The sequence below is a fragment of the Varanus komodoensis genome, unplaced genomic scaffold (assembly GCF_004798865.1).
Source record: "Varanus komodoensis strain SLA01 unplaced genomic scaffold, ASM479886v1 scaffold94, whole genome shotgun sequence".
Taxonomy (NCBI): domain Eukaryota; kingdom Metazoa; phylum Chordata; class Lepidosauria; order Squamata; family Varanidae; genus Varanus; species Varanus komodoensis.
The window spans coordinates 395,645-423,334 of record NW_025336646.1 but is presented as its reverse complement, the minus strand read 5'-3'; the positions used below and the strand labels follow the sequence as shown (position 1 = coordinate 423,334).

Sequence of the window (27,690 nt, the reverse complement as noted above, 5' to 3'; positions counted from 1 at the left end):
TTCTTTTCTTTTCTCTATACCACTCAACAGCCAAAGCTCTGTTTCCCCCCAAAAAAACAATATTTAAAGACAACTAAATATGCACAATGGTCTGTATTCACATGACAACATGGCTGGAAGAGGGAACATGCTCCAAGATGTCAGTTCATGCAGCAACTGCAAGGCATTGCGAAGACCTATTTTCAGGGTTTTAAAAGAAATCTATTTCCATATAGAATGAAGGAGAAACCTAGAAAACTTACTTTTTAAAACTTGAATGTCCAAAATACATCTTTAGGCAGGCAATTTGTTTAGCATTAGGTCTAGGCAAGCAAGAATCTTTTGAAAAACAGAAAATAAGTATTTAGAAGGAAATAAATTTCCCTCAGAAATAGAGCAACAGCATATTGCAGACAAACTTCCACCTGTTTCCACTGTCCAATAACAGATCAATTGACTGAAAAAATGGAAAAGGCAGCATAAAGAACAGTAGGCTCAAAATATAGCATCCCAACAAAGCGTCTCCCTTTATGATAGATTTGTACCTTTGACCAATATTGGCAGCTCCCATCTACATGATGAAAGCCACTTTGGTCTAAATCAATTTTTGGCTGCATCATTATGAACAGAGAATATTTCTCCCTGCCACAAATACACACGCACACACTTTTCCGTTATTCTCTGCATTTTGATTAATTACAGAGACACATTCTTCTGCTTATTGCTTATTCTGACCAAGCTCCGAGAGTGCACTGGGAAACACATGAAAAGATAGACTAGGAGTGCAGAACCACTGGCTTGGAAAACTAATTCAGCCCATATAGCACCCAAATCTGGTATATACAGCCTCACAGGAAGAAACCCTGAGAGGGTAACCCCTGCCATAAGCTCACAGTGGAGACAGCCATAGGACCGTGTGACCACATGGATATTGGGATTCACCCATGCTGGGGACAAGTGACCACTCTCCCTAGTGCAAGCATGACCCACCACCCACTGGCCCACCTCCCCACACATAGTTCCAATCTCAGAATGGAGATTGTTGTGGGGATGCAGGGGATGCATGGGGCCCTTTCCCCATACTAGATAATTGGGGATCATTTACCCCAATTTTCTTCTTCCTCTTTAATGTGTTCATCTTCCTCTTCACCATCTGCAGTAATGTTATTCTGATGTTTTGATTCATCCAGGCTGGAATCCGTAAGATCCACATCAGACTTGTCTACTTCTTCTAAAGACTGAAGGAAAGAATGAATTAACATAAAACCTTTGATTTTGCATCAAAAGATGAAAATCTTCTGAGGCTGGTGTCATTCTGAGTTAAAATTGAGTTTTTTAAAAATATATATACACACACTTGCAAACCACAGTCCTAACAATTATGTGGGTCATGGCCTTCAAATTTCTGTAATAAACAAGCCTAAACTGAAAAAGTAAAGCTTTTTTACTTCATCCTCATGTCCAGCTGTTTAATTCTTCATCTCACATTGCTGTGAAAAGCACAAGAGAGAGAAACATACGGGGGGGGGGGGGGAGAAGGCAGCACCTCTGCCCAGTAAATTATTTAACAGATATAGTATTTCATTTAAAAACAACAGTAACTAGTATTTAAAATTATTAGATTCATACCCTGCCCCATTAGCCAAACGGTTCTCTTATGCTTGTCAAATCCATTGCCCCATGAATCAGTGCACAAACTGGAACAACCTTTTGCCCCAACTGGAAAGCCAATTTCAGCTTCATTTTGGTTCACTTTTCCTGATGCATCACTGCAACTAGGGTTCACTGGATATAAATAACCCATAACAGGAGGATTTAGGGTTTGTTTGTTCATAATTATACACATGTATGTATACATATATACATACACACTCAATTTTAAAAAGTAGTTTTAATGTGATTCCCTGCTAAATGGAATGGATGAAATAGAATGGTCAGGATCCAACAAGACATGAGCACCAACATGAGTCATGGTGCACTAATGTTAAGGACCTCTAGCAAAACCTCGTAGCATTAGCTGCTGAGTTTTCTAAGGAATCCCACTGTGCCAGCTAATGCTACTGACCTTGCAAACGTGCCTCTTGCATTAGTGTGATGTAAAAATTGTTAGCCTTCATGTAGAATTGGAGACTTGCATAATATTCCTTCAAGTGCCATTTCTTTCCAGAACAAGAGTAGGCTGGAAACAAAATTCAACCTGCAAGTCAAATCCTATAAATTTCAAGGTTTTTCTCAGAGAAAAGCAGATAAATCGTAGCAAGGCAAACAAGGAGAAGACCTGGAGGGTGCAATTTAAACAGAAAGACCACCCAACCAAGTCTAGGTTCATAAATATCTGTCAGCATAGGAATAATGCAACATAGATTCCTTCTCTCAAGGTTGTTGAAGAGAACAGCTATTTCTGTATGCTCACAAATACTCACACTAGACAAAAGACACCCTTTCTCTAAGCATCTTTTTCATTAAACAAAACAAACTAACCTACTATTTGGGTGGTTTGGCAAATTTAGGTGCCTGAATCCAGGGGGAAAGAGCCATGGTTGGATGACTATATGGGATTTCCTACATTCTTGGGCCTTTTGTAAATATAATGGTGAATCCCAGTGGGGCAGCTGGGAAGGGAGGAAAGGAGGATCTTTAAACCCTTTACCCATCCTCAGGAATGCACACGTCTAGGGAGGAGATGGGCTATATTAGTGCAAAGGGACTTACTTTATTTATCTCTTGCTCTATAAGCAAACATGCATTCAACTATTTTAAAACAAGTCTGATTTAAGAAAGGGCCCACGGGAAAGTACTGTAAAATCATTACTGAATGGGGTATGGTTGTCCAGAGTAAATAAGGCACAGTTCTGGAAGCAAACTGAATAACCACATATTCATCTTAATTAAATGGGACTGAGACTCAAGCAATCTGGACCCTAGTCCCTGCTCGGCCATGGAGCCAGCTGGGTGGCTTTGGGACAGTCATAGACTCTCAGCCCAACCTACCTTACAAGGTTGTTGTTGTGGAAATAAGATCAAGAGCTGAAGGAGAATGATGTAAGCCACTCTGAGTTCATTGTAAGAAAAAGTGGGCAATAAATATAATAAATAAATAGATGTTGCGTGGTAGCTCACTAACCAGACTACTAAAACTAGCAAAATGTCCACCACACAGAACTGCCTTAAATGTAGTTACTCCAACTGAACCCCATGCTGCCTACTCTGACGGCAGTCCCCCAAGATCAGAGACATATGTTCTGCTGAGTCTCAAGATCTTTTTTAACTCAGGATGCCAGGGACTGAATTTGGGCATGCAAAGCATGTGCTCTAACTACTATCTGCCCACTCAGAGTCCAATGATGCAGATTTAGGATGAACACAGGTATGAAGAATGGGAGGCGGCATACCTGCTGGGTTGGTAAGCAGCCACCAAGAAATATATGGCTTTTTGTCCCCAGGGCAGAGCACAGCTTTATGCCTGCCAGCCATGGAAAAAGCAGCTCATCTCTAGGTACTTTGCCCAGAACAGACGTGGGCTGGCAAAACTATAGGTGCTGCACACTTGCACTGATGGATCGAGGCTACGGTTCTAGCTGTCAATCTCCATCTCTAAAAGACACTGGCCATGAAATTATGGGGGCACTGATCTTATATAAAGAAAAAGAATGCAGAAAAATGAGGAAAACAGTAATTCGGAATCAAAGGATCAGAGTATTGTAAAACCTGAATTGACTATTCTAAAACATAATGATTTTCACATATTTATAAGTATCAAAGAACTCTTATATTTCTTAATATGATATAAATAATTCAAACATTGAACATCTGCTTTAAGGATACAATGCTATGCTTGTTAACACAAAAAAGTCCTATTTTGACCAAGGCATGCTGGGAGTAACAAGATTTTTTTTTTTTTACATATGCATAAGATTACAGTCTAGCAGTTTAAATTTTTCTCAACATTAAAAGGCATATTTTTAAAACTTACTTTCAGCATTGCTAGCTCAAATTCATCATCACTTTCAATGGTGTAGGAAGAATTCTCTCCATCCTCCATGAAGCTTAAATCCTACAAGAATTTTTTTAAATGAGAGCGGGTACCTTTTCCCATTAAATATATACATGCCCTAATATCTCTCCCACATAGCAAAATGAAATTATGTCGTTAGGGTGAGGGAAATAAATACAAGCTTGATCTAGACCAAATCCCTTGATAGGTGCTTTTTCTAAAAGCTCAAAAAAGGCAACCATCATATGATCATAAATGATACCAAGCTGGCAGAAAAGTTGTGGCTGCACATTAGAGGATATAAAACAAGAATGTAAAAGTCCATGAATGTTAATGTTAGAAATTTGAAAGAGCGTATATGCCCCTGATTCGCATTTTTTAAAGGGACCATATTTTCAAGTGTTAACTTTATCACAGTCTAGGCCATTACAAGATGATGAACAGTATAACAGAAAATAGCAAGATAAAAGTACAATCCACTTTTGAATTGGAACACATTAACCAGTAGGGATAAACAGTCCTTTAAAATTTTAAATAAAAAACCCATTAGAATCATTATTAAAATCAGGGCTTTTTTTGCCATGGAACGCACCGGAACAGCGTTCCGGCACCTTTTTTTCCAATGGATTTTACGAAGTGATTTTGAATCACAGCAGATCAGCAGCAAACATCATTAACATAGTGCCTGGGGGCTGCTTTTGTGTCTGCTATCTGATAGTGAGGGCGCTGGCTGCTCTAGGCTTGGGATGCTGCTCCGCTGCTCAGCTTAGGATTGGTGTGTGTGGGGTAGTGTGCTTACTGCCGGCGACATACGTTCCAGCACTTTTTTTTTTTTTTTTTACAAAAAAAGCACTGATTAAAATAAACATGTCTTCTCCTGGAGGGTATAGGAAATAATATTGGTGATGTGGCATTGCATACCTGCCAATAACAACACTAAAGAATATCTCAGGGTTCTCCAAACTGAGGCTCACAAGCAGCTCTTGAGTTTATGTTGCAGCTCACAAAGGGCTCAGAGCACCCTACAGTCTGGATCCCAGCAATGGCATGGGCATGATTGTAGCAAGCTCTCCCAAGGCCACTGGCCCAGCCTGCTCTCTTCCTGAGTGTGTGTGTTTAAAAAACTGTTTTGTCATTTCAGAAGCTGGAGTGATTGTGTGATCATTTCCTTATTCAAAAACAATGAAGAAGATCGGCACATGTGTATGAATGCTGTGGATGAAACTCAATGGGCTCAATTGAGCTGCACTCTTAGTAAAAACAACTGGAGATTCATTTAATGGTCAATTGCTTAGGCTAGTAGTGTTCACATCATCATTATAAGGGGCTGTGAAGAGCAGTTCCCAGCTGGCTTTTAACTACTGAAAGCCATGAAGTGCAAATGAAGTATCTATGAAACAAATCACAAAAAAATTTAATCTGATTATCCACATAAATAATTGTAGCAATGTCTGTTTGGTCATCATAAATAAATAAATGTCAGATGTTTGAGAGCCACAAGACATGGATATGTACAATATGTGGCTGTTCCATTGAGTTTGGCCTGGAATGTAGGATAGAAATTTGTCCTTGGGCCTACACATAAGGAGCGGAACAATGCATACAAGGTCTTCAGCCTGATTACAACTAACTATACTTTTCTGTTCCATCAAAGAAATGTCTAAGCATCTCCTCACCCCACCCCAGGTAAGCAGAAGGAATCACCTAAAACCTGAATTCAGCAAAGGCACTACATATCTTTGGAAAAATCAAAGTCTGAAAACAATGTGCTCTGGAGTGATTCTTCCTAAATCGAGCACATGAAACAGAAAAACATGTCATTAGAATCACCTTAACTTCCTAGGCATTTTCACAGATCCAGTTTCTGAAGGAATAGTGACCAATATTCAAGTATCTTGCCATGGCTCTATAGTTCCTTAGTTTACCCTGACATTTCTTGTCCAAGGCTAATACCTTAACTGTCCCAATCAACACAATTTGAAGACACTGTCACGTTGCTTTTCATTCAGCCTAACAATGGAACTACAGCAGATCTTAGAAGCTACAAACTACAACTCAAGCTCTGCCCTAAAAGAACAAGTGATTTTCCTACAGGGAGTCCTAAGATATTTCTAAAATTTTGATTTTGTAAGATCTGTAATTCCAGCTTAGCCCCTTTTGTACCCACATAACATTTGAGCAACTACCTTGATGAGACAAAACTTAAGGGCAGAATTTACCCTTGGCTATCTTTGATATTTAAAAAAAACCCTTGCAACTGGTTAATTTATTTAGGGCGCAATACTATGGTGGCTGGGAAATTCTGGGAGTTGTAGCCCTTTTTTGGTCGGAACATCCATAGGATTGTGTATTTATTTTTTATTTATTACATTTACATCTTCACTAACAATGGTGCTAATGCAGCAAATAAATAATACAGATTCTTAACAATGGTGCTAATGCAGCAAATAAATAATATAGATTCTTAACATCTGATGTGAGCCGCCCCGAGGCTTCGGCGAATGGGGCGGCATAAAAATGTTTTAATAAATAAATAATAAATAAATAAATAAACATTTTGAAACAGATTCAAACAAAATCTTAAGTCAACCATTAAACAAACCCTATTAGAAACACAGCAATAAAATTAATACCTAGAGATCAAGCAGCTCCTTCTGGCAGTATACCAGGTACATGTCAAAGGCCAACCTGAACAATGATGTCTTTGCCTACTAGCAGAAGGCCACCAGAGGGGACCCCAGCCTAACTCCTCCTCAGCAGGGAGTTTCGGAGTGTGCAAGCAGCCAACAAGAAGGTTCTCTTTCATCTCCCCAATAAATATGTCTTGGAAACAAAAGAAAAGCCTCCCTTGAAAACTGTAAAAAGGCCTGTACGGGAGAATTACAGAAACAAAGCATCTCAAGATGTTGGGCTTTTATTTTCAATAATCACATTGAAATGCCTTGTGCTTTATTTTTAGGGAGCATCTGCAGAGGCAATAAAGGAGACAATAGGCAAGATCAAATGTCTTAAAATGTGCAATAAAAAACAGCAAATGCACAACAGGTAGTCCCTCCTCATTCACATGCTAACAATTTCTTTTGTGGTTATGCAACTACACATTTTTTTCTGTGTAGTTATCTAGCTGCACATAAAAACCAAGAGACTAGCACCAAAGAAAAAAAATCCAGAAATACAGTAGAGAAAAAAACTAATTCTTCACTAAGATCTTGTGGGGCCAAAGTTTTTTGTCTTAACATCGGAACTTGCACCTAAGAATAGGATACTTCATCTGATGCCTTCCATAATAATTTTACCTACTGGTTATTGAGCTGAAGAGATGTATCATTCTAAGTTATCAGAAGGCAGTTTTAAAGTTAGTAAGCACAAAACTGCAGACAAATTGTGATATATTTCTTTGCTGTTTATTATTCATTATAAGCAATTTAAATTTCCATATTTTTCTTTTCTAGTTCCTCACCAAGGAGCGCAAAACCAATAGGGTCAAAATGCATTGAGTTACATTGCAAATGGATAAATTTGCTATCATCTTGAGACATATTCTTCCTCTGTAGATCTGTGGCAGATGATTTCTTGCTCATCTGCACTCTTCATAGGGAAGAATGGAATCTTGCAAAGAGCCTAGTCCCAAGCCATATGGAGCTTTGCATATCATAACCACTACTTTGAATTGCTGCTGTAAACACATTGGTAGCCAGTGAAATTGTTCTACCAAGGGAGTTTTGCCTCCCCTGTAACTGGCCCTGGATACAGCATTCTAATGATGCTACATCTCTGATGTCTAGTAACATCTGTATGATATTTTGAAATGAGCAAGGGCCGAATGCCCAGCTGACCTGCTCCTTATTTCCAGTGATTCATTCATGTGGGCATCAAAAAACACACCAAGGGTTCCTATAGCAGTTCTTCCCCAAGGTCACAGCAGGGCTGTGGCACGTTGGAAAAGAGCAGCTCCAGCAAAGCTTCCTGCTAGTCAAAGTTAAACAAGGGATTAAATTAAACCTTTACTTTGGCTGAGAAAAAAGCAGCTACAGTTAACAGAAGGAAGGCAGGTGTCCTTCAGAGGAATGTCTCTGATGGGGGCCTGAAGGGAACTCTGAAAATGAGACTGGACCAGCAGTGATACACATGGAAAAGCAGGAGGTAAATTCCAACTGTGATTGGAAAAGCTAGATCTCATCTGTAAAACATTTCCAGTCTCCCGGAAACCTGTTTTGATCCATCAACTATTCCTTATAAGTGATGGCTAAAAGCTGAAAGGACGAAGTTACCAAATCAAATTTCTAGAACTGCTTTCTTTATTCTTTTCATTTAGCTTAGCAATTTCCACTCCAAACACATTTGGCACTACAAAGAAACCCAGAATGTTTTACAAAATAAAACATGTTAAGCTCTTTCAGGATTTTCTGCCAGATTCTCTGGCTATATCAGACCTCCATTTTTCTATCCCTAGCATAGACTGTGAAAATATTACAATATAATCAATTTGATTGAGAGCCATCCCTTGGATGCAAGAAACTGTATTCACCCTGGCCTGGGGTGAAATGTTTTTGTGATCCCAAGGAAATGATTATGCCAGCTCCAGGGTTTACTTTACAAGGAGGCACTTGCAACAAAATACAAGCAAGCAAGCTAGCGTTCCCAAGTGCTTTAGCAGCAAGTCTAAAAGTATGGGGACCCCTGCAAGATAGGCTTCAATCAGCTGCAACAGACAGGGTCAGCAGAGCCTCCTCAACAGTGCAAACAAGAGCACATGGGAAATGGCTAGCTTAGATAGATTACATGCTTACAACAAGGAGTACAGCAATCATGAGTCAAAGTATATAAGGAAGTCATGAAACATTGACAGAGGCGGCAGCATAGGCACTGAGTACACAGGAACCCATACACATTTGGGTGCACAGTGGTTGGGGAGGGACCCAGTCTGGCCTGTCAAGGCCCCCAGTCTGGGGGGGGGGGGGGCTCGTCCCTACTCAGGGTGCCAAGAAAACAGGGCGTAATCAGCTAGGCAATAAAGCATAAGATCATCAACAGCCTCTGATGTGAAGGTAGGAGTGTCCAGAGGAATCTGAAGGGAACATGATGGTGTGTTAGTCCTTTGTCAAGCCAAGAGGGTGTCTCCCTATCATGAAGGCACTCAGGTGGGGCAAGGAAATGATAACTAAGATGCTACATTTTAATTAAAACAGACAAGGTAACTAGAGTTCATTCAGGCCAAGCAAGGCCTACATTTTGGGAGCCAGAACCTTGGGCCTGAGTTTGGAGTACCGGCCTGCCACAGGTATTAGCATTCCTTTTTGTAGTCCAAAGATCACAACTGGTCATTCATTATCACAGGCTTCAGCTTGATCTCACACTCTACTATTCAATGAAAGCAGAACACAAGATCAGGCAATATTATGAAAAGTTCCAGCAATAGCCTGAAAGGACACCTGTATTCCATTGATCTGGCACTGGGATCTGGCACCAGTGTCCACATGATGACAACCATACTACTTGCTTGACTCAAATAGCACTAGGAAAAAGCTGCTCCATATAAAACAAAAGGTTTAGCCAAGCAAGCATGGCAGAAAAAGTGAGCACAAACAGACCATTCCTACTTCACATGCAACGCTGCCTCAACTGCTCTAGTGCTTGCAAAATCTGGGATAAGCTCACACTGCTGATCTATTGAACTGTATTGTTTTCTCATCAAGGTTCACTACCCATATAGCCTTACCTGGGATGCACAAGCGGCTTCATTTAGTAACTCTTCCTCAGTCTGACGTTCCAACATTTGAAGTTCATACTCAGTTATATCTAGTGACATTAAAAACTCCTCCTCTGCAGTTTCTTTAGATCTTCTGTCCAAAGCTTCATGTGCCCCTTTCTTCTTAAGCTGTTCTTCACCTTCCACCAAGACTTCAGTTTGAACACCAGCTAGTTTATTACCCAAATGCTCTTTTGACTTGCATTTGAACTTGGAAGTAAATTCTGATGTTTCCCTTTTTTCTTCTTCACCATATACCGTTCCCTGCTCTGCCAATTCACTCAGCATTATTTCACCAGGAGATTCAAGAAGCAAAGTCCTTAAGGTCTGGATATTTTCTGACACACCAGCCAATATTTCTGCAGCTCTAATGAAGAAATGTTGAATGGCAGAGTAAGCTCAAAATAGGTTTGATAGATGCAAATGATAACATTTACAAAACATGGAAGTGTGAGACCATGGGTACATTCTCGAATGTGGTTCAGATAACAGATTTCACTAAAATAAAAAAACCCACATGTGCGCACCAGGTGTTGCTTGACTTTCAGTTTTTGGGAGTTGTGTATCTGTGTGTGTGAATGTCTGTATGTATGTGCATTGTATAAAGCTTTACAAAATTTTTATAGGGCCAAGAAAGGGCCTCCAAAACAGCATGTAATAAAATACAATTAGATATTTCAGATCCAAAGAACAGATTCAAACATACAATTAAAAATAACAAAAGAGGTTCACTAAAATGTACTACCAGTGAACAGAAGAAGAAACTTAGCTCAAATCAAAAGCCAGACATTTTTTTAGTCTTCACAGCTTATATGTATCTCAAAAGAGAGGGGCCTAACCAAACTGCTTTAAGAAGGGAGTTTATGAACTGCAGCTGAGAAGGCTGAGCCTGCATTCCAGCCAGCTGCACTTTGAAAGGCAACAGAAAGCAAAGCAGTTCTGACTATCTGTATCAGAGACATCCCAGGGACCCTCTGACTTTCTGGAGAGGATTTTCAGTGAAAGTAAATGCAGTTCACAAGAAGCAGCATGTAAGCTCTATATACAGCTCTTTCAGTCATATCCGATGAGATAATGTGCTTCCATAAACGAAGTAATGCATTGACTGATATGCATATCTAAAATTCACAGATATTCATGCTAGAAAAATGAACATCCATCACAAAATTGCACTGAAAAATTAAGTAAAGCAACATTTAACCTGTGAACATTTGTAGACTTTCCAAAAGTGCTAGGAAGGCAATTAACCAAATCCACCAGCTCCTCTGACAGAGATGCCAATTCCTTCTTTATTTCACATGGCAGTAGAGATGTATCTGAAATAGCCAAAACAGAATCTGGAGGTGAACAGTTTTTCCAATCATAATACTGTCCTAAGAACCATGCTTTCAAGTACAAGAACTGTGGTTTCAAGTGTTAGTGCTTACATTTATAAGACCTTGGATCCAAGGTCTCAAAATTAGCACTTCTTATATGCTCTCCAACTAAAAGTTCTGGATTTAAAGGAGCCATGTACTGCATTCATCCTTGTATAAGTCCATAAAATATTATATTGATGTTCTACAAGGTAATAGATATAACTGTTACAAAATGTGCTACAAATACCAAGCATTTATAATACCAAGTGTTTCAAAAATAACATGCCACCTTTTAAACCATATTCCTGAATATTTCTGTAAAATGTATAAGGAGAGATGCTGGCAATGATTCTAATCTGAAAATTAGTTTATCATTCAAGTATATATGAGCGTGCCTACTGTACTTTTCATTGTAGAATAAACAGAAAATTCCTCACATATCTCAAGAATGAATCCCGTCCCGAGACGTTTGTAGGGGATGGGATAGAAAAGCTTTTAATAAATAAGTAAATAAATACCACAGAAGGTACAAGCATCTACTTGTATTATACTTACCAACAAACATTAGTAAAATAGCTAGAATAACCACACATATTTAAGGAGGGAAAGATAGTAATGTTCTTTGAATGACAATATTCAAAGCTCACCTTTTTCAATACTAATCTGTATCTGGTTAACACATTTCATATTTACCAGTTTTTGGTAAATGAGGAAGCCAGCCTACAACAAATAAATACTTTTTAATGCAAGAGTAATAGTTAAAATATTCCACAATTTATCAGATCTAAAGTTATCTATCTTCTGAAGCAATCTTTGATTGGAATTTTAATGCTGACCACGAACACTTTTTAGTATTATGGTTTGATAAATTACCATTAAAATAAAATAGATCCCACCAAAAATTCTCAAGCCAGCTAACAAAGCGGTGAAAGCAGCAACAACAAACAATGACATAAAGCTGAAGCGTGAAGTTATACAGATGAGCTGAAATGAGCCTGTACAATGCCTTGCTTTCATGCATACCACCAAGAGAAGATTTTGGCAGAGTTCGGTTGTGCTTTCCATGAAAGAGATTGTAATTAAACCAAAATCTTGTAACTTTCTAAATAAACCAGCATCAAACAGTATTCTAACACACCAACCCACCATGGTAACCAGAATTCCACAGGACTGCTTCCCTTTCACAAACTAATCACCCTGAGAACATATGCCTTGTTCTAGGGCTTCTTTAACCAACAGCAGATGGTCACGCTGTCTGAACATGTTATTTGAAACAGCAAGAAGTGGCCTAGAGCCCTGTTGCTTGCTTTTGCAATCCTGCCAGCCACTGCCCTTCTACCAATGTCAAAATGGCACCATAGAAGGACCATTTCCTTGGCTTCTACTATTTAGTTATGTATTTGGAGCCTCAAAAAAGCACAATTGAAATTGGGGGATTTTCCTCCTGAAAATTGTGCATTTTTACACCCCCCCCCTTTTTTTTGTTGAATCTAGGCATGTCTGCAAATACACATATGGCCATGCAATACAAGGTGAGAGTGGAAAAAAACTAATTTGCATCTAGTTGCCAGGGACCAAGGGCTGAGCTGCCAACAGTAAAAGACAAAAAGGTTGAGAAAGAAGTTGAACTAGAAGCGGGTGAGGACATCACTTCATTGGCAATATGATCCTTTCAATTCTAAATGTTGAACTGGCAGTTCACAGTGTCCTCCAACTTTTCAACTCTTCCTCAAGTTTGCAGTGACTCCAGAAAGGGGAAATACTAATTTCCTATGCTTTTGTAGCAGTTACTGCAGGTGCACAAATTTAAGCTCAATTTATATCCCAGCTCTTACACATTTCTCCTTCATTTACTTCCAAGGCATTACATTTGCATATTGGGGGGGGGGGTTAGACCCGTCAAGGGACTACAGCAATAAATGCTCCATAAAGAGCCACATAACAGAGGGAGTATCTCCCCTTTCTGGCATAACTGGAGTCTCACAAAACTACTCAATTGGTAAAAGGTGCTGAGAACTGTTAGTTCAACAATTAAATTTGAGAGGATTATATTGCTAAGTAGGTGATAGTGCCGCCACCCCCTTTTGGTGCATCAGCTTTTCCCAGTACAGTACATTTCACTTGACAGCTGGACAAATAACAGTTGGCAGCTGTGCAAATTAGCCTATATGCAGTCTTGCCTTGTCCTCACTTTGACAGCTGAAACAGTCAAACGAATTTGGTAGGCAAGACTACTCCTACCAGATAGACAGAAGTGCACACTTGTACACCTGCGAAGAATTGACAAATATATATTTTTAAAAGCAACAAAAAATTAAAAAGGACACCAATTATACTTTTTGAAGCTCCAAATAATACAAAAAACCTCACCCCAGCAAAAAAAAAAAAAAAGGATAGCGATCAGAGTGGAGAGGAAGAAGCAAGAATGGTTGGAGGACTGAGGGGAAAGTTGAGGAAGAATGACCAATGGTGAGCCCAGACAGTCCAAGAGTTGTTTAACAAACAGGCAGTCCATTGTGGCTTACACACCATGCATTATTCAGTTGGATTGTTTAACGAATCAAAATTTTAAGACTATAATCTTTGGTTTGTTTTGAATGAAAAGCCAGCTTTTATGGAAAGTCCGAACTAAATTCTGCTGAAGTTGTCCAAACTAGGAATGCCTAAGCTCAATGTATGACTCAGGCTCATTCTGACTTGCCCGTGTAGTGTTAAACCATGGTTTTGAGAATGGGGCCAATTAAAAGACAAGCCTTACAAAAATGAATGTTAGAAAACAAGAGATCACCAGCAGCAGTTAAAAACTGGAGGGAGGGGGAAATAACTTCAGTCAACAACAAGAAGATAACTAATTAATAGCCTGGGAAAGTAAGGTCTTGACCTGGCTGTACTGGAAACATGTGGAAGATTATTGTATGGTGAGGAGTTAGGTTGGACACGTCTATTTCCCCTCATGTTGCCCTTATCAAGTATGTTGAGTCTTCAGTTATACAATGGAATGTGTTTTGTTTTTCATATCTTGTTTTACATTCCCCTTGCCAGAAGGGCGTGCTGTGTCCCAGGTGTAAAGCATTTGGGAGGATCCTAGATTAGCTATCCGGAGTTGTTTACCCCAGTGTTGGCTCAGGGGCCAGGTGCCGGGCATGCATAGAGTTGAGGTTTGTGAGCCAGATGCACTCAATTACTCCATTATAAAACCAGGAGGTTGAGAGCTTCTATACAGGTCAGGTACTGGATGCTCTGTAATTGTTGAGGGTGGTTGGCTCTCTTGCTGCTCAACTGGGGCTCATGGCAGCTGAAGGGGAGAAGATACTCTTGCAAGGTATAAATGCTGTTTTGTTTGCCTGCAGATACTATCATTGCTTAAATAAAGCATTGCTTTTCCTTTACCTACTGGTGTGTTCATTACCTCCAAATCCAAAAGAACCCCTGCCTTTGGCAGAACACTGGCATCTAGAACTTATCAGAGTAGGTGCCAGCAAACAGTCCTGGAGACTGCATTTCAACCTCAGGACACTACCACAGAAAAGACTCTTTCCATGACTGCCAGCTGCCTGATCTCTAATAGCTGAAGAAAACCCTAGAAGAGCTTCCAACAATGCCCTTAAGTGATAGGGCTTTATAAATTAACAAGAGTTTATGATTAATACAAAATTCTTTTCAATTCTATTGATTTAGTTAGGTTTTTTATACCGTTCCATTCCCATAGGCTCTGGACAGTTCTATTTAATGAAGCTGGATATGATCAGAAGCTTCCCAATCAGATGAGAAGCAATTTCTCTCTCTTTTTGGCAGATCAGCCCTATGAAGCTGGCTGTCTTCCAAAAGTGCTCTCTCTATAGTTACCCATCTCTGCTGTTTGAATTAATGACTGTTCCAGCTATAGAACATAGGGAATCTACAACATTAACAAGCCACTGACTTCCTCTCTCACAGGCAGAATTTGATCTGGGTTTATATGAGGTCAAGATGTACTGCAGAGTGGACTGAGAGCAAGAACCCTGAATGAAGAGGGTGGAAAAAGTGGCTTAGGAACCAAATCTGGTTCCTGAAGACTTTCCAGCTGGTATGCTGCAGAGCTTCCAATTACAAGGAACATCCCTGTCTGTCTGTCCATCCATCCATCCACACAATATTTAGGTGCCTTGGCTGCTTACTCGTAACATGAGGTCTAATTTAAATGTGGTACCTGGTATATTAAGGTCTCCTTTTAAGGCCTTCACATGGCCAGCCAACACTGGGCCGCTGGTGCCTATGTGTGCAATATTAGTACTGCAGCCGATGGGAACCTTCAACCCTCCAGATGCTGTGGGGAGGGTCATAATCTTGTGCCCCACTGTTAGGATCAGGCAGATGGCAGCCAAGGAAAGGGCCTCCTCCATGACAGCATCCTGACTTTTATATGCTCTGATGACTCCCAAATGCCAGGCAAAGACCTTATTTGCCAGCTTATTAGTAATTAGTATCTTATTGCTGTTCACTGAGGTTATTCCACCTGCTGCCCCACTTGTCTTTGATTGCAGTTTGTCTATCATTTGATGGTTTCAGTTTTTCTAAGTCTTGCCCTTTATCAGCTCCAGCAGTACAGCCAATGGTGAGGAATGAAAGGAATTGGAGTTTAATGTCTGGAGGGCCACAGGTTCCTTATCCCTGTACTATAGGAATCAACAAACTAGGCAAGTATCATTCCACCATCCCAGTTCCATATGGTTAGGTGGAATAACCACTTTGTATCACCAGTGATAGCAAGACTGGAAGCAGCAGAACTCTGTTTTGGCCCTACCGTCTTGAGCAAGGTAGGGTTAGTTTGTTTTTCTGTTTGTTAACATTGTTTTTGTTAGTGTGTATGGTTGCTTCCATGCTGACCAGGAATGTGCTGTTCTGGCATGAGCTTCAGAAAGCTCATGGAAAGGGAGTTCAGCGGGTGGCATTCAGGGACAGCATGTGGTACTAGAGAAGGTGATTTGGCAGGAAAAAGGTGGACAATAACACATTGGCACAGGGTCTTTGTAGAGATTAATCTTGGATCCTACTATTGACCCCACCCCCCACTCAATAAGGTGTGTTTTTAATGTAAGGTTGTAAGTATGGATCCTGGTCACCTGCCAAATACAGAGCTGAGTCCTTGAGTCTTTAGAAGCAAAGTGTGACAATGCTAACAGGTACTAAGTTACAACAGCCGGTTATCTTGTCCCATTCCAGTATAATTTGGCAGTTCTGCGGCATGGGCTTATAAGCTGCACGAGAGACTGGTATTTCATCAGTCAGGTCACTTTAGTGGTGCAAAGTAAATTAGCGCCTTCCGTCAGCTTTGGCTGATCCATCAGCTGCATCCCTACACCTGGAGGAAGATTGCCTAGCAACAGTGACACATGCATTGGTTACTTCCTGGTTGGATTTCTGTAACGCACTTTACGTGGGGCTGCCCTTGAAGACAGTCCGGATACTTCAGATGGTGCAAAACAGAGCTGCCAGGATGCTGACGGGGACTGGGCATTATTCTCATATAATCCCAGTCCTCTATCAGCTCCACCAGCTTCCCATCAAAGTCTGGGCTCTATTCAAGGTGCTGGTTATTACCTATAAAGCCCTAAATGGCTTGGGACCTGGATACCTAAAGGAACATCTTCTTCCCTATTTGCCCTCCTACCCCTTGAGATCGGCAGCAGAAGCCCTCCTCCGGGAACCCTCTGTGAAAGATATTAGGAGACAGAGTACCTGGAGGAGGGCTTTCTCTGTGGTGGCGCCCCGACTATGGAATGCGCTCCCCAGAGAGGTCCGCCTGGTGCTGTCATTATATCTTTTTCAGCACCAGGTTAAGCCCTTTTTATTTCATCAATATTTTAATAAGTTTTAATATTGTATTTTTTACTATTATAGTTTAACTGCAGCCAGAGTGGGTTGATAATTTATGTTGATATTTGTATTCTATTTATCTAAGTCATCCTGAGGATTTTGCAATAGGATGGCATATAAATATCCTAAATAAATAAATAGAGTTCTCACTTAATATTCCATCTAACCACAGTTTAAAGTTTGTGTATGATTGCTGTTTGCTCAAAACCAGAAACCATAACTTCCCAGTTCAGATGCATTCTGTATTGAATTGTGGGATATTGGAAGAGAGAAGCAAGGAAGCAGCATGCACAAGCTGAAGCCTTATTAAGTTGAGACATGGTAAACCTAACTGGGCTAAAACTAGCTTTGCAATTTTTTTTGCTTGATATAGCTTAGAAAAAATATAGAAATTATTTGCACATACGTAAGCATCAGTAGCTGCATACAGCTTTTGCTCCTCAGTAAGTGGAAATTGTTCCCAGTTACCACAGCGGACCAACTTATCTTTCAGAAGCTGTTTATGGAAGAGGTGCTTCATAAGGTTGTTCAAACTCCATATCTCCTTACACTTCAGCTAAAAATAAGATTGGAACAGTTAAGAACAAACTGTTTCTCAAACTACATTAAAGAGTAAGTTTGCTGTGATCTGATATAGATGGAATAAGTTTAATGAGATTATGTATTGCTAAGTGCAACTTTTAAATACAGTCAAAACACACATTCAAATTTTAAGCAGGGCTTAACTAGAGCTGTCTCTCATGAAGGGTTTTCATAATGTGAAACCTCCTTAAGCCATGTACCTTATTGTGCCACAACAATGAATACATGTACAAGCTAATTCAGATATCTATTCTGAACCAAAAATATTCATCACATACGGCTTGGTGCGATGCATCTTTGGAGATGGGGTGCCATACACCTAACATTACATGCAAACTGTTCAGGGAATGCTCATGTGATAAACAAGTGAGCATACACCAGATTCATGACAAGTGAAACTTTCAGCTAGTATGATACAATTGATCTTTTCTAGTTCCTATAGATTCATCATTTGAGGCACTGGTTCTTTGTTTAGCCTAATGCAATCTGGGGTTGGTACAGTTAGGCACCTGCCAAGAACCCAAACGCTCAACACTGACTTTGCCCCCAACCCCCCCCCCCCCAGTCCAGTGCCAGGCCCTTCTGCTGCCCTGTTAGAGCCACCACAAGGCGCAATAACTCATCTTGGCCCCTGTTTCCAACAGACAGTCCTACCAAGCAGCATTTATTATGGGATCACCTCTGATCTGTAAATAAGTTTATTATTGAAACCATGAGTCATAACATAACACAAAGTACCATAACATACCATGCAATAGTAATTATAAAACAATTAGATAGTAAAATTATAAAATAAAATACTAAGAGTCATAAATAAAAGGTTACAATAAAATAGGGCCAATGCTACAACTGAGAATTTAAAAATTTCTTTCTGAGTCTAAATGAGAGCAGGGTAAAGGTGGCAACTTGACCGCTGACAATTGGGACCACATTTGCAAGGAGGTAGATTAGTTTCTCAAGGTCTGAGCCCTTAAGTGCTTCACCTAAAAAATTTGGTCCTGATACCTCTGATCTGTAGCAACCAATAGGTTAGAGTCCTCAGACTCTAACGACCATTGTAGATGCTGGGCACTGCATTTTGGGGCACCTCACATGGCAACTTCCTGCCTTGGAATGCAAGCCAAGTACTAGTTCACCTTCCATAATAACCATCACCAGGTAAATGCACCTGTGAAGATCATGGGTTGAGTAGAGTGACTGGCAGCCTCACCACTCAGAGGGGACACCAAGCAGGAATTTATGAGTGGCACTGTGCTCTGAGGGCCATCACATGTAAGAGTAACATCTGAAACATTTCAAGAGGTTGACAGGTAATTTATGCTTTGAAAGGCACAATTCTGTATATGGCTACTCAGAGGTAAGGACTACTAAATTAAATGGGACCCACACCTTGATAAGGGTATTTAGGACTTTAGCCTACATCATCTATAAACTTGCTGATAACAGCCAGTATCAAGACAATCCACAGCAGTCTATTTTGACAAAAATAACAGCTCCTAAATATTCTAACATTTCATGGAAATAATAGGCAAAAATATATGGGAACAATGTATGTGGCACAGTAAAGTATACTGATCCCAGTAATTCTCAATGTAAGATAACATTTCCTTTTACCATGTATTACAATTAAATTTTCATATATTTCAGTAGCAGAAGATTAATTTTGTATTACCCTTTTCAATTTTCAGCACAAGTTTGCTCCCCTACTCAGCTGACTTTGTATGAATTGTCTGCTGAGCATCTTCCCCAGTATTACAGTAAGTTATTACCTTTTCATTGGCAAGATCAGTCAGTTCAACAAGTTCCTCCAACCTGATATCAAAATCACGCAGCAACTTCCATTTATCTCCTTCAATACCAACCCCAGCTTTTTTAATATGGTTATCTTCAAGCAAACGTTTCAGCCCCACAGGAAAACCTAAAGATATTTAAGATGCACATAAAATATATTTAACTTAGGAAATTATACCTTATATTAGCTGAGGCCACTTACAATGATTTAAAAGAGGGGTGGGGGAATCTGTGGCTCTTGGCAAATTTCACATTGCCCTTAGCATCAACCTGCTCTCCCAATAGTGTTGGTTAATTCTTGCTCTCTGGATCCCCCACCAAGAATTCCTCCTTCTTTCACTTTGTATGGGGGGGGAGGGGAGGGTAGTAGATAATGGATAGAGAGTAAGTACAGTGGGATGCAACAATGTTACCTGCCATCAAAATCCCACTCTTGCTAGGGGGCACAAAAGGGTCTCAGGCAACCTGGGACAGATCCAGTAACACCTGGTGGTGGTGACCTCCCCAGGACAGGAGGGGATTGCAAGACACCAAGCATTATCTTAGCAGCTCGCTTGTTGCCTCTTTGCGTAACCCCTACCCACAACATCCTGACCCACAGCTCTCCTAAAGTTCTTCTGTACCTCTGGCCTGCATTTGCCACCCCTTGCAGGAAGCTCAACATCTACTTAAGTTGCCCATAAATTTCCCTAGATTGGGGTGAAGAACAGACAGTTCGCAGTCTGCATGTGACCCCGTCATCCTTTCTGCAGTTCCAACCGTTCCCTCACTGATGCCACTAAGCTGCCAAATTGCAAGGAATAAGATTTTACATTAAGGGTGCTAAATTTGCCCATGGAACCTCTGTCATTCCCTCCCGTGTCCTATATCAGTGGGAGGCCAATATTTTGGCCATGGGAACATACTGCAGTTTCAGAAACTGTCTGGACATCATCACAAAATGACTCTCGCAAAGGACAAATAATCCAAAACTGCCTGAGCACAAGGCAGAAGTGGTGTCTGAGTCCAACAAAGTAACCCACATTTTCAGCAATAACTGAAACGGGTTTCAAAACAAGCATAGCTGCCAGCCAGAATTTTTTTTCAAGTGTGTTGGTAAAATGGTAAGGCACCTTGACAGGTGCCCACAATCTCAGGTGATTGTGTCCTGAGATGCACTGGTGCCCATAGGCAGCATGTTAATCTGTGTCCTCGATGCATGATGACAGGGTTCAGCCGGCAGAGGAGGGCAGTGTCAGAGCTGAGGATTTCCATGAAGGGCTTCAGGACCACCATGAGCTGTGATGTTACAGCCCCTGCACTACAGCCATGTGACAAAGCTTGAAACTGCTTTGAGCCAGCAACCCACAACCACTGGCTAAAATCTGGGCCTCCTCCCATCTATGCAAAGTACATCAGAGGGGCACCTGCAGACACAGTTGCCTCTGCCACCTCCACAGAACCACTGGAGTTTGTGAAATACTTTAAATCTCCATCCTGTATCAGTAGGCTCAGTTCCTTCAGAACCTCAGCATCTAGTAAGCTACTCCCCCGTCTTTTCCACCCATGCAGTTGTACTGCCAGGAGTTTATAGTCTTGCCACTGCCACCTCCAAAAACTGAACCCTCTCTCACTGGAATGGGGCTAGCTCCCACTAGAAGCAGCAGCCTCAGAGTTGGGGTGACCCTGCTGGATCTGCTCTGAAGTGAGGCAAACAATGGGCATTTGGTTGGCAGAACAGAAGAGGAGGACACTGGGCATGGCCAATACCAACAGCAATTCCATCTCTAGTACCTCCTATCTCTTCTCCCAAGGGCATGAGATTTGCCATCACCACAAACTGGTTTCATGTTGTGTTCCCTCTGTACAATACAGTATTTTAGTGAAAGATGAGCATGCTTGTGCACACTAGGTTGCTTTTTAATGTACATGAGAGTATTCAAGTATGTGTAATGCAAGAGAGTGAGAATAAAAGTCACATGCACACAACATAAAACTAAGGAAGGTATCAAAGAACTCCATGAGACAGAGCAATGAAGAAAGAATTTGCCAAGGCAGATGGTACCAAGAGAGCATAGAATTTCTGAACTCAAGCCAATTCAGAATAAAACTTCTGGAGTAAAAAATGGGTCACAGAGAGAGAACACTGTCTAGTGCCTACTCATCCTCCAGTGCACAAAACATTTTAGCATAAATTAGAAACTTTTACATGTAACCTTCTGATTGGTGCAGGGTGGACAAACATATTTTTTAAAAAAAATTAAAACATTGAATTTTAATTTTTAAATCAGATGTTTTGCTTTAAATTGGATTTTTTAAAATAAAATATTTTTGAGGAAAAATCTATCTAAATGTAGTTTCCCGTTTAAGATAAATTATGGTCCAATAGTTATTCATCATGAAATAAGGATTAGTTTTAAATTATAAAGCATAAGGCTGTATATTCATACAGTGTTTAAATTTCTTGCTAAATGAATTCCATCAATCCCTTCACAATGTCATGTTCTTCCACGGGTTTATGTAAGATTATTGGGCAATTTTTCTGTCTAGAAGATATGATCACAGATGCTTGGTCTTACAGGCTCAGAACCGTGAACTTGTATCTGCAGAGATCACATGCCTCTTCTTCACAGCAAAAATGTTATAAAATAAACATAGAGTTGAGAAAAAGATTTTAATCCAATTTTTCCTTTGTAAATCTATGTACACAGAATCAACCCCTTACCTTTTAAGTATTAAGTTTCAAAAATTTCAATTAATAGAAGAAGATTGTTGGGAGTGGAATAGATCTGCACAAGAAGCTAAGTGTGAAGAGGGAGGGGCAAGCAATAAAAATTAAAATGAAACCTTTTGAGCAAAATATTCCACAAGTCTTTGGATCTTTTTGTCTATCATGATATCCTGAGGTTTATCATATTATTCTTTCCCTCAATAAGAAAAGCTATAATGGCAGCAGGCTGTAAAAAAGACCCAGTTTGGGAATATTTTAAACAAGTTCCTCTATCTATGGATAAGGCATACGTGCATGCAAATTCTGTAAGAAACCATGATTTAAGTCTAGTCTTACTGACCAGTGATGTAAATTGTAATATAAATTGTGAGTTAAATCTATGTGATTTAAATCAAATCCACCTTGGATTGCTGCACCCTTAGTGTATAATTAGGTTAGAGTACAGGCGGACATGTTTCTACATTACAGAAGTAATTGTGTTTGGAAAACTATGCAAAGAAACGTAGAGCATACATAAATGGCAACTTAATGAGTTCATCTTGTTTAGAGATTATTAAATAGAATAGTACTGACTTGACATTGAAGAGATGTGAAACAGATAACACTTTTTTTCAGACTCGCACAGCTGGATTAAGGCCACTTTTCCTTCTTTCCCTTTAGCATAGCGTGGTGCCCATTCAATGTCGAATCCTAGCACAGTTCCATAAGGCAGAGTTGTACTAAAAGAGAAAAATACATCCGGAGCTTAGTTCCTATTTAATTAATTTGAAGATCCAGTGTAAACCTAATGACTGTTTCCAACAAACCATGGATGTCAAGTTAGGAACTACTTTTGAATTGTGCACCCCTTTCCTCTCCCTCCTCTGAAAAAAATCTCTTCTATATTCCCTTGTTTGCCTTAAGTATGATTTACAGGGATGGGAAACCGGGGCCAGATCCAGTCTGGAGAAGTTCTCCATATAGCTATGTCTTCCTTTAGTGCTAAGGAATCTCTCTTTGTAGAAAGAGGCACAGATTATGGAGAATTGGAGCTATATTCAGTGAGGGAAGGAGACTTAGGAGGGAGGACTGGAGCTTTGGAAGGGAGGGACCTGCCACTTCATCTGGCCCTCATGGTGGCCAGGAACTAAATGCAGCCTCTGGAATCAGAACTTTTCTCCATTCCAGTTCTAATGCTGTACCTACATCAACACGAGGTACAGTTACTATTGGCCATGGTTTCGCTCTCAACCCTTGGAAGAAAAGTTGTTCTTAACTATGATGATTACTGGTGCAAATGTAGTAACTAAACCAAGGTGAAGGCAAACAAGAGAAAGGAGACAGAGAACGCATGCCCCAATAGGTAAACTCTGTTATTTACACAGCCATTTTCACACCACAATTAATATATTTACTACAATAGGACAGGAGTGAACATCAATTCTGGGGAACCGGAAATAATAAATAAATCTTTCAGACAAGAAAACAACATTAAATAACTATTTTAAACGAAACAATGTTTTCATTTTGTCTATTAAATACAATGGTTCTTAAACTGGCTCTGTGGCACACTTTCTAATGGTCCCTGAGGATATTATGAAAACCAGAAACATACAGGTGCACCACCAATTTCTTTTAGATACTATCACATACTAAAGAGACAAACCATTTCTCACTTTAAAATTAACACTGAAAAACAGCCTGCAATTTCAGTAGTGCAAGCAGCTAGAGTGGAAACTCCAGAGGAAGTAGCTGTTTCCACATTTCCCCCCAGAAATGCATATACTTGTAGCCAAACAGAAGAAATGTAGCAGTTGCTACTTTATATTCAATTGATGCTGTATACTTATTTCAAACATATTCTCAGCATTCTCTCACATGGCAATTACAAGGTCACAAAATACAGTGGTCCAAAAAATATAACCAAACTAAAACAGAAACTCTCATTACAACACTTAAGAAGCACCACTCTCCTAAATTCTGTCAAACCCTTCAAATTACAAAGACATGGGGGGAACATAATGAAAATAAAGCTTTCAGTTTCTTACACTATATCTTCAGATAGTAAGGAACAATCACTAGCATTATAGCTGTAAATGACAGAGCCCTGGAATTCTAAGAATGGGAGGCTGTCTTCCAGAACGCTCCGATGGACAGGATTCTTCTGCTTCATGAAAACAGAAAAGACAGCATGTAGTAAGGCATGTTTAGGAAATGATTCAGTGGTTCACTCATACTGGCACTCAATACTACAATTCCCAGCAGGTACTTAGGAATAACTTTGCCCCGTACACAAGGAAGATGTATACCTCTTCCAACCAAGATATTAATTACTATATCAAACAATACCAGTAGCAACAAGCCTCTACGTATCTTGGCACATACTTTCCAGTCTCCCTATTGGAACCTCCCTGCAAAAGATAAATAGAATTACTTATGGCTGGTCTTTTGAATACTAGCCAGTACCTGCAAGTGTACTACCAAGCACTCAGTATCACCTCTATCAAGCTAACATTAACAATACTGGGTGGGTAATAGATATGAGACATTTTAACTGTTGCAAGGTACAGAACTTGCCAACAGACCTGAAGACATGATGAGTCTAAGAATTTCTGTGTAATTCCCTATCAGAAACTGCATACACAGGAAGTGCAGTCTGCACTGCCTTTCATTACATTTCCAACTTTTATTCTTCCATGTGAATCAAATATATGTGCTGAATCCCTACCTTTTTATCAAGCAACAAATCATCTTTGTTCTGTTCAGTCATCCACTGGGGAAGTTTATTTGGTGGAGAATCCATATTCCTATCAATGTATTCTTCTGAATGTGCATGATAACTGAAACAGTAAGAGAAGGCAAAGTGCATTAGACCAAAAGATAATCTTACACGTTCATGTTTATTACTTGACAACTGCAGTATCAAGTATTTTCATAGGAATTAATTCACACATTCAGCTTCCAGATCAAGTACTGCACAGGCAAGTACATCACTAGGCCCATGTACTCAGATATAAGTTCAAAAAAGTGAACAAGACTTGATTAAGGGAATTTAGCACTTTTTGTGACTGTTTATTCCTAAGTGCAGCACACTTCCTTTAAGGGAATTTACGGTCAAGCTATGTGGGTCAAGATGCAAAAGTGTGAACTGGACATGGAACAACTGATTGGTTCAAAATTGGGAAAGGAGTATGGCAAGACAGGATGGCAGGGTATATTGTCACCCTGTCTATTTAACTTATATGCAGAGCACATCATGAGAAAGACTGGGCTAGATGAATCACAAGTAGGAATGAAAATTGCTGGAAGAAATATCAACAACCTCAGATATGCAAGATACCACTTTAATGACAGAGAGTGTCACTTCCAGGCAAATAGATGGGGAAGACATGGGGGTAGTGACAGATTTTATTTTGTTGAGTTCCAAGATCACCACAGACGGTGACTTCAGCCAAGAAATTAAAAGGCACTTGCTCCTTGGGAGGAAAGCTATGGCAAATCTAGGCAGCATACTAAAAAGCAGAGACATCACCCTGCCAATAAAAGTGCATATAGTCAAGGCTATGGTTTGCCCAGTTGCAATTTATGGCTGTGAAAGTTGGATCATAAGGAAGGCTGAGCCCCAAAGAATTGAGGCCTTTGAATTGTGCTGCTGGAGGAGACTCCTGAGAGTCCCTTGGACTGCAAGGAGATCAGATCAGACAATCTTAAAGGAAATCAACCCTGACAGTTCTTTAGAAAGTCAGATACTGAAGATGAAACTCAAATACTTTGGCCACCTAATGAAGAAGATCCTGATTCTGGGAACAACTGACGGCAAAAGAAGGAGGGGACGGCAGAGGTTGAGGTGGCTAGATGGGGGCCACTGAGGAGGTGGGTGTGGGCTTGGGTGGACTCCGAGGGATGGTGGAGGGAAGGAGAACCTGGAGGAACGTTGTCCATGGGATTGTGAAGGGTCGGACACGACTTAGCGACTAAACAACAAAGTGCAAATACAAGTACAGTCTGCCTGTGTTTACACGCTGCATTAACTGTATGAGCATGTGAGCGAGTGTTCAAATAACTTAAAACATACCAAAGCCATCTCACTGGCCCAAACTCACCTCATCCAAGCCTTCCTCAGGATCCACCTGACCGCGCAATCTCATAGTTTATTACTTCCCACTCCGACCAATCTTTCCCGCCAGTCGCAAGAAAAAGTTGTCAGAACCAACCAACTCTACAGTCGCAGCTCAATTGCGTCATGAACACTTCAGACCTCCCCCCCTTTTTTCCGCCGCTGTCAACTCTAGAAGGTGAAATGAGGTGAGCCGCATGCGCACAAAAGCTTCTGCGCTTGCCGGCACCGCGGGTCGTTCTGGGGGTTGTAGTTCGTGGTTCTGAGAGGAAAGGCGGGGGGAGGAGGCATCTGCATGTTGGCGACAGAAACCAGCCCCGCTCCCCCTTCCCTGTCTCGTGTTCCGCTCCGTCGCGCGTGTGTGGGACGTGCGGATTGCGCGGCTTTCCCTGCGAAGAAAACGGACCTGGGACACCGCGGGCGGGTGAAGAGTCCGGCGGCGATAGGACCTGCCCGGCCGGGGATGCTCCTATCCGGCTCCCTGCGGGCGGCAGAGCGGGGAAGGCGAGCGCTGCGGGGGCCAGGAGGGGCAGCGGCCGTGGCTGGCAGGCTGACAAGCGAGTGGGCGAGAAGCAACTGACGGGATGGAGTAAGTAGCCTCCCGCGCTCCCCTTCTTCTTCCCGGCCTCGCATACCTATCATGGCGGCGGGAGGGGCCAGAATGGGTGAGCTCCGTGACAGGGAGGGGACGACGGGGGAGAGACCCTTGTATGTCTCGGGCTCCTTCGACGGGGAGGGTCGCTGGCGTGGCCGAGCTACCTGCCAGATACGGATGGGCGCTTCCCAGAAGTAAACATGGGGTTGCCTTGACCCCGGGGTGGGGGGAGCCCTTTCAGGCTTTGTGGCGGCGCGAAGGCCCGTATTCGAGGAGGGTGGTGATGGGTCTGTTCCAGGCCAGAAGACAGGTTTTGCCTCCCCTTACCTTTGCCTCTCCATCCGCCTCTCAAGGGATACTACCTGGTGCCTTCAACAAGAGTCTGGTATGCAAAAATTTAGCAAGCTCACATTTCCCTGATGCGGAAAGCTTACTGGGAAAAGCTTCACCTGCTGAATCTTGCATGCCAGGTTGCTGCTTAAGGCACACAGAGCAAGGCCAATTAAAAAGGATGACAATGATATAGAGATACGTTTGTTTTTACTGGCTTTGATCCTGTGGACAGCCTCCTGCTGAAATTAAGCAGCTGAGGAGCTTCCCATCATTATATCTTGAAGCCAGGCAAAGCTTCACTTGCTATATTTCAGAATGTTGGATGCTGTTCAGGAGAAGAATAACAGGGCCAGCAAGGGAGAAAAGGGCAGCCATATGTTTGTGCTGTTCTTGCTGTTTTAAGATTTGCTTTGTTATATTTAGCAGTAAAGCCTTTCTCACAACATCTGCTTATCAGGAAAAGCTATAAATCTCTATATATCTATTGTAGCATCCATGACTGAACCAATTCTATTTCTCTCCCCCTGTCCAACACTTCCACATTGACATGTGTCACAGAAAAAGATAAGACTGTTAGTGGAGATTTTTCTAGTGAAATAAATTATGCACAGAGCTGCAATTGCCGGGAAAACAGAATAGGCCCGTTG

The 27,690-nt window shown here is 41.0% G+C and overlaps 2 protein-coding genes across 7 annotated transcripts in view; one reads left to right on the top strand and one right to left on the bottom strand.

Moving 5' to 3' along the window:
- WRN (WRN RecQ like helicase) overlaps nt 1-26,206 on the bottom strand; it is a 69,518-nt gene extending 43,312 nt beyond the window's left edge. For 4 of the 5 annotated variants that reach the window (XM_044418870.1, XM_044418873.1, XM_044418872.1 and 1 more), the window contains exons 1-12: nt 26,102-26,206; nt 24,727-24,838; nt 24,047-24,165; nt 22,593-22,738; nt 19,288-19,436; nt 17,343-17,492; nt 11,728-11,800; nt 10,924-11,038; nt 9,693-10,089; nt 3,953-4,033; nt 1,085-1,217; nt 243-318 (exon numbers count right to left, since the gene is read on the bottom strand). In XM_044418870.1, coding sequence (XP_044274805.1) covers nt 243-318; nt 1,085-1,217; nt 3,953-4,033; nt 9,693-10,089; nt 10,924-11,038; nt 11,728-11,800; nt 17,343-17,492; nt 19,288-19,436; nt 22,593-22,738; nt 24,047-24,165; nt 24,727-24,838; nt 26,102-26,106 — 1,556 coding nt within the window. In that variant the 5' untranslated portion in view covers nt 26,107-26,206. The remainder of the gene's footprint in view (nt 1-242; nt 319-1,084; nt 1,218-3,952; nt 4,034-9,692; nt 10,090-10,923; nt 11,039-11,727; nt 11,801-17,342; nt 17,493-19,287; nt 19,437-22,592; nt 22,739-24,046; nt 24,166-24,726; nt 24,839-26,101) is intronic. The other variant, XM_044418871.1, reaches the window with a different exon arrangement.
- A 237-nt stretch (nt 26,207-26,443) lies between these two features.
- The window catches only part of PURG (purine rich element binding protein G), a 28,345-nt gene continuing 27,098 nt past the window's right edge, over nt 26,444-27,690 (top strand). For both annotated transcript variants that reach the window (XM_044418898.1, XM_044418897.1), the window contains exon 1: nt 26,444-26,704. The gene's annotated coding sequence lies outside the window, so the exon portion shown is untranslated. The remainder of the gene's footprint in view (nt 26,705-27,690) is intronic.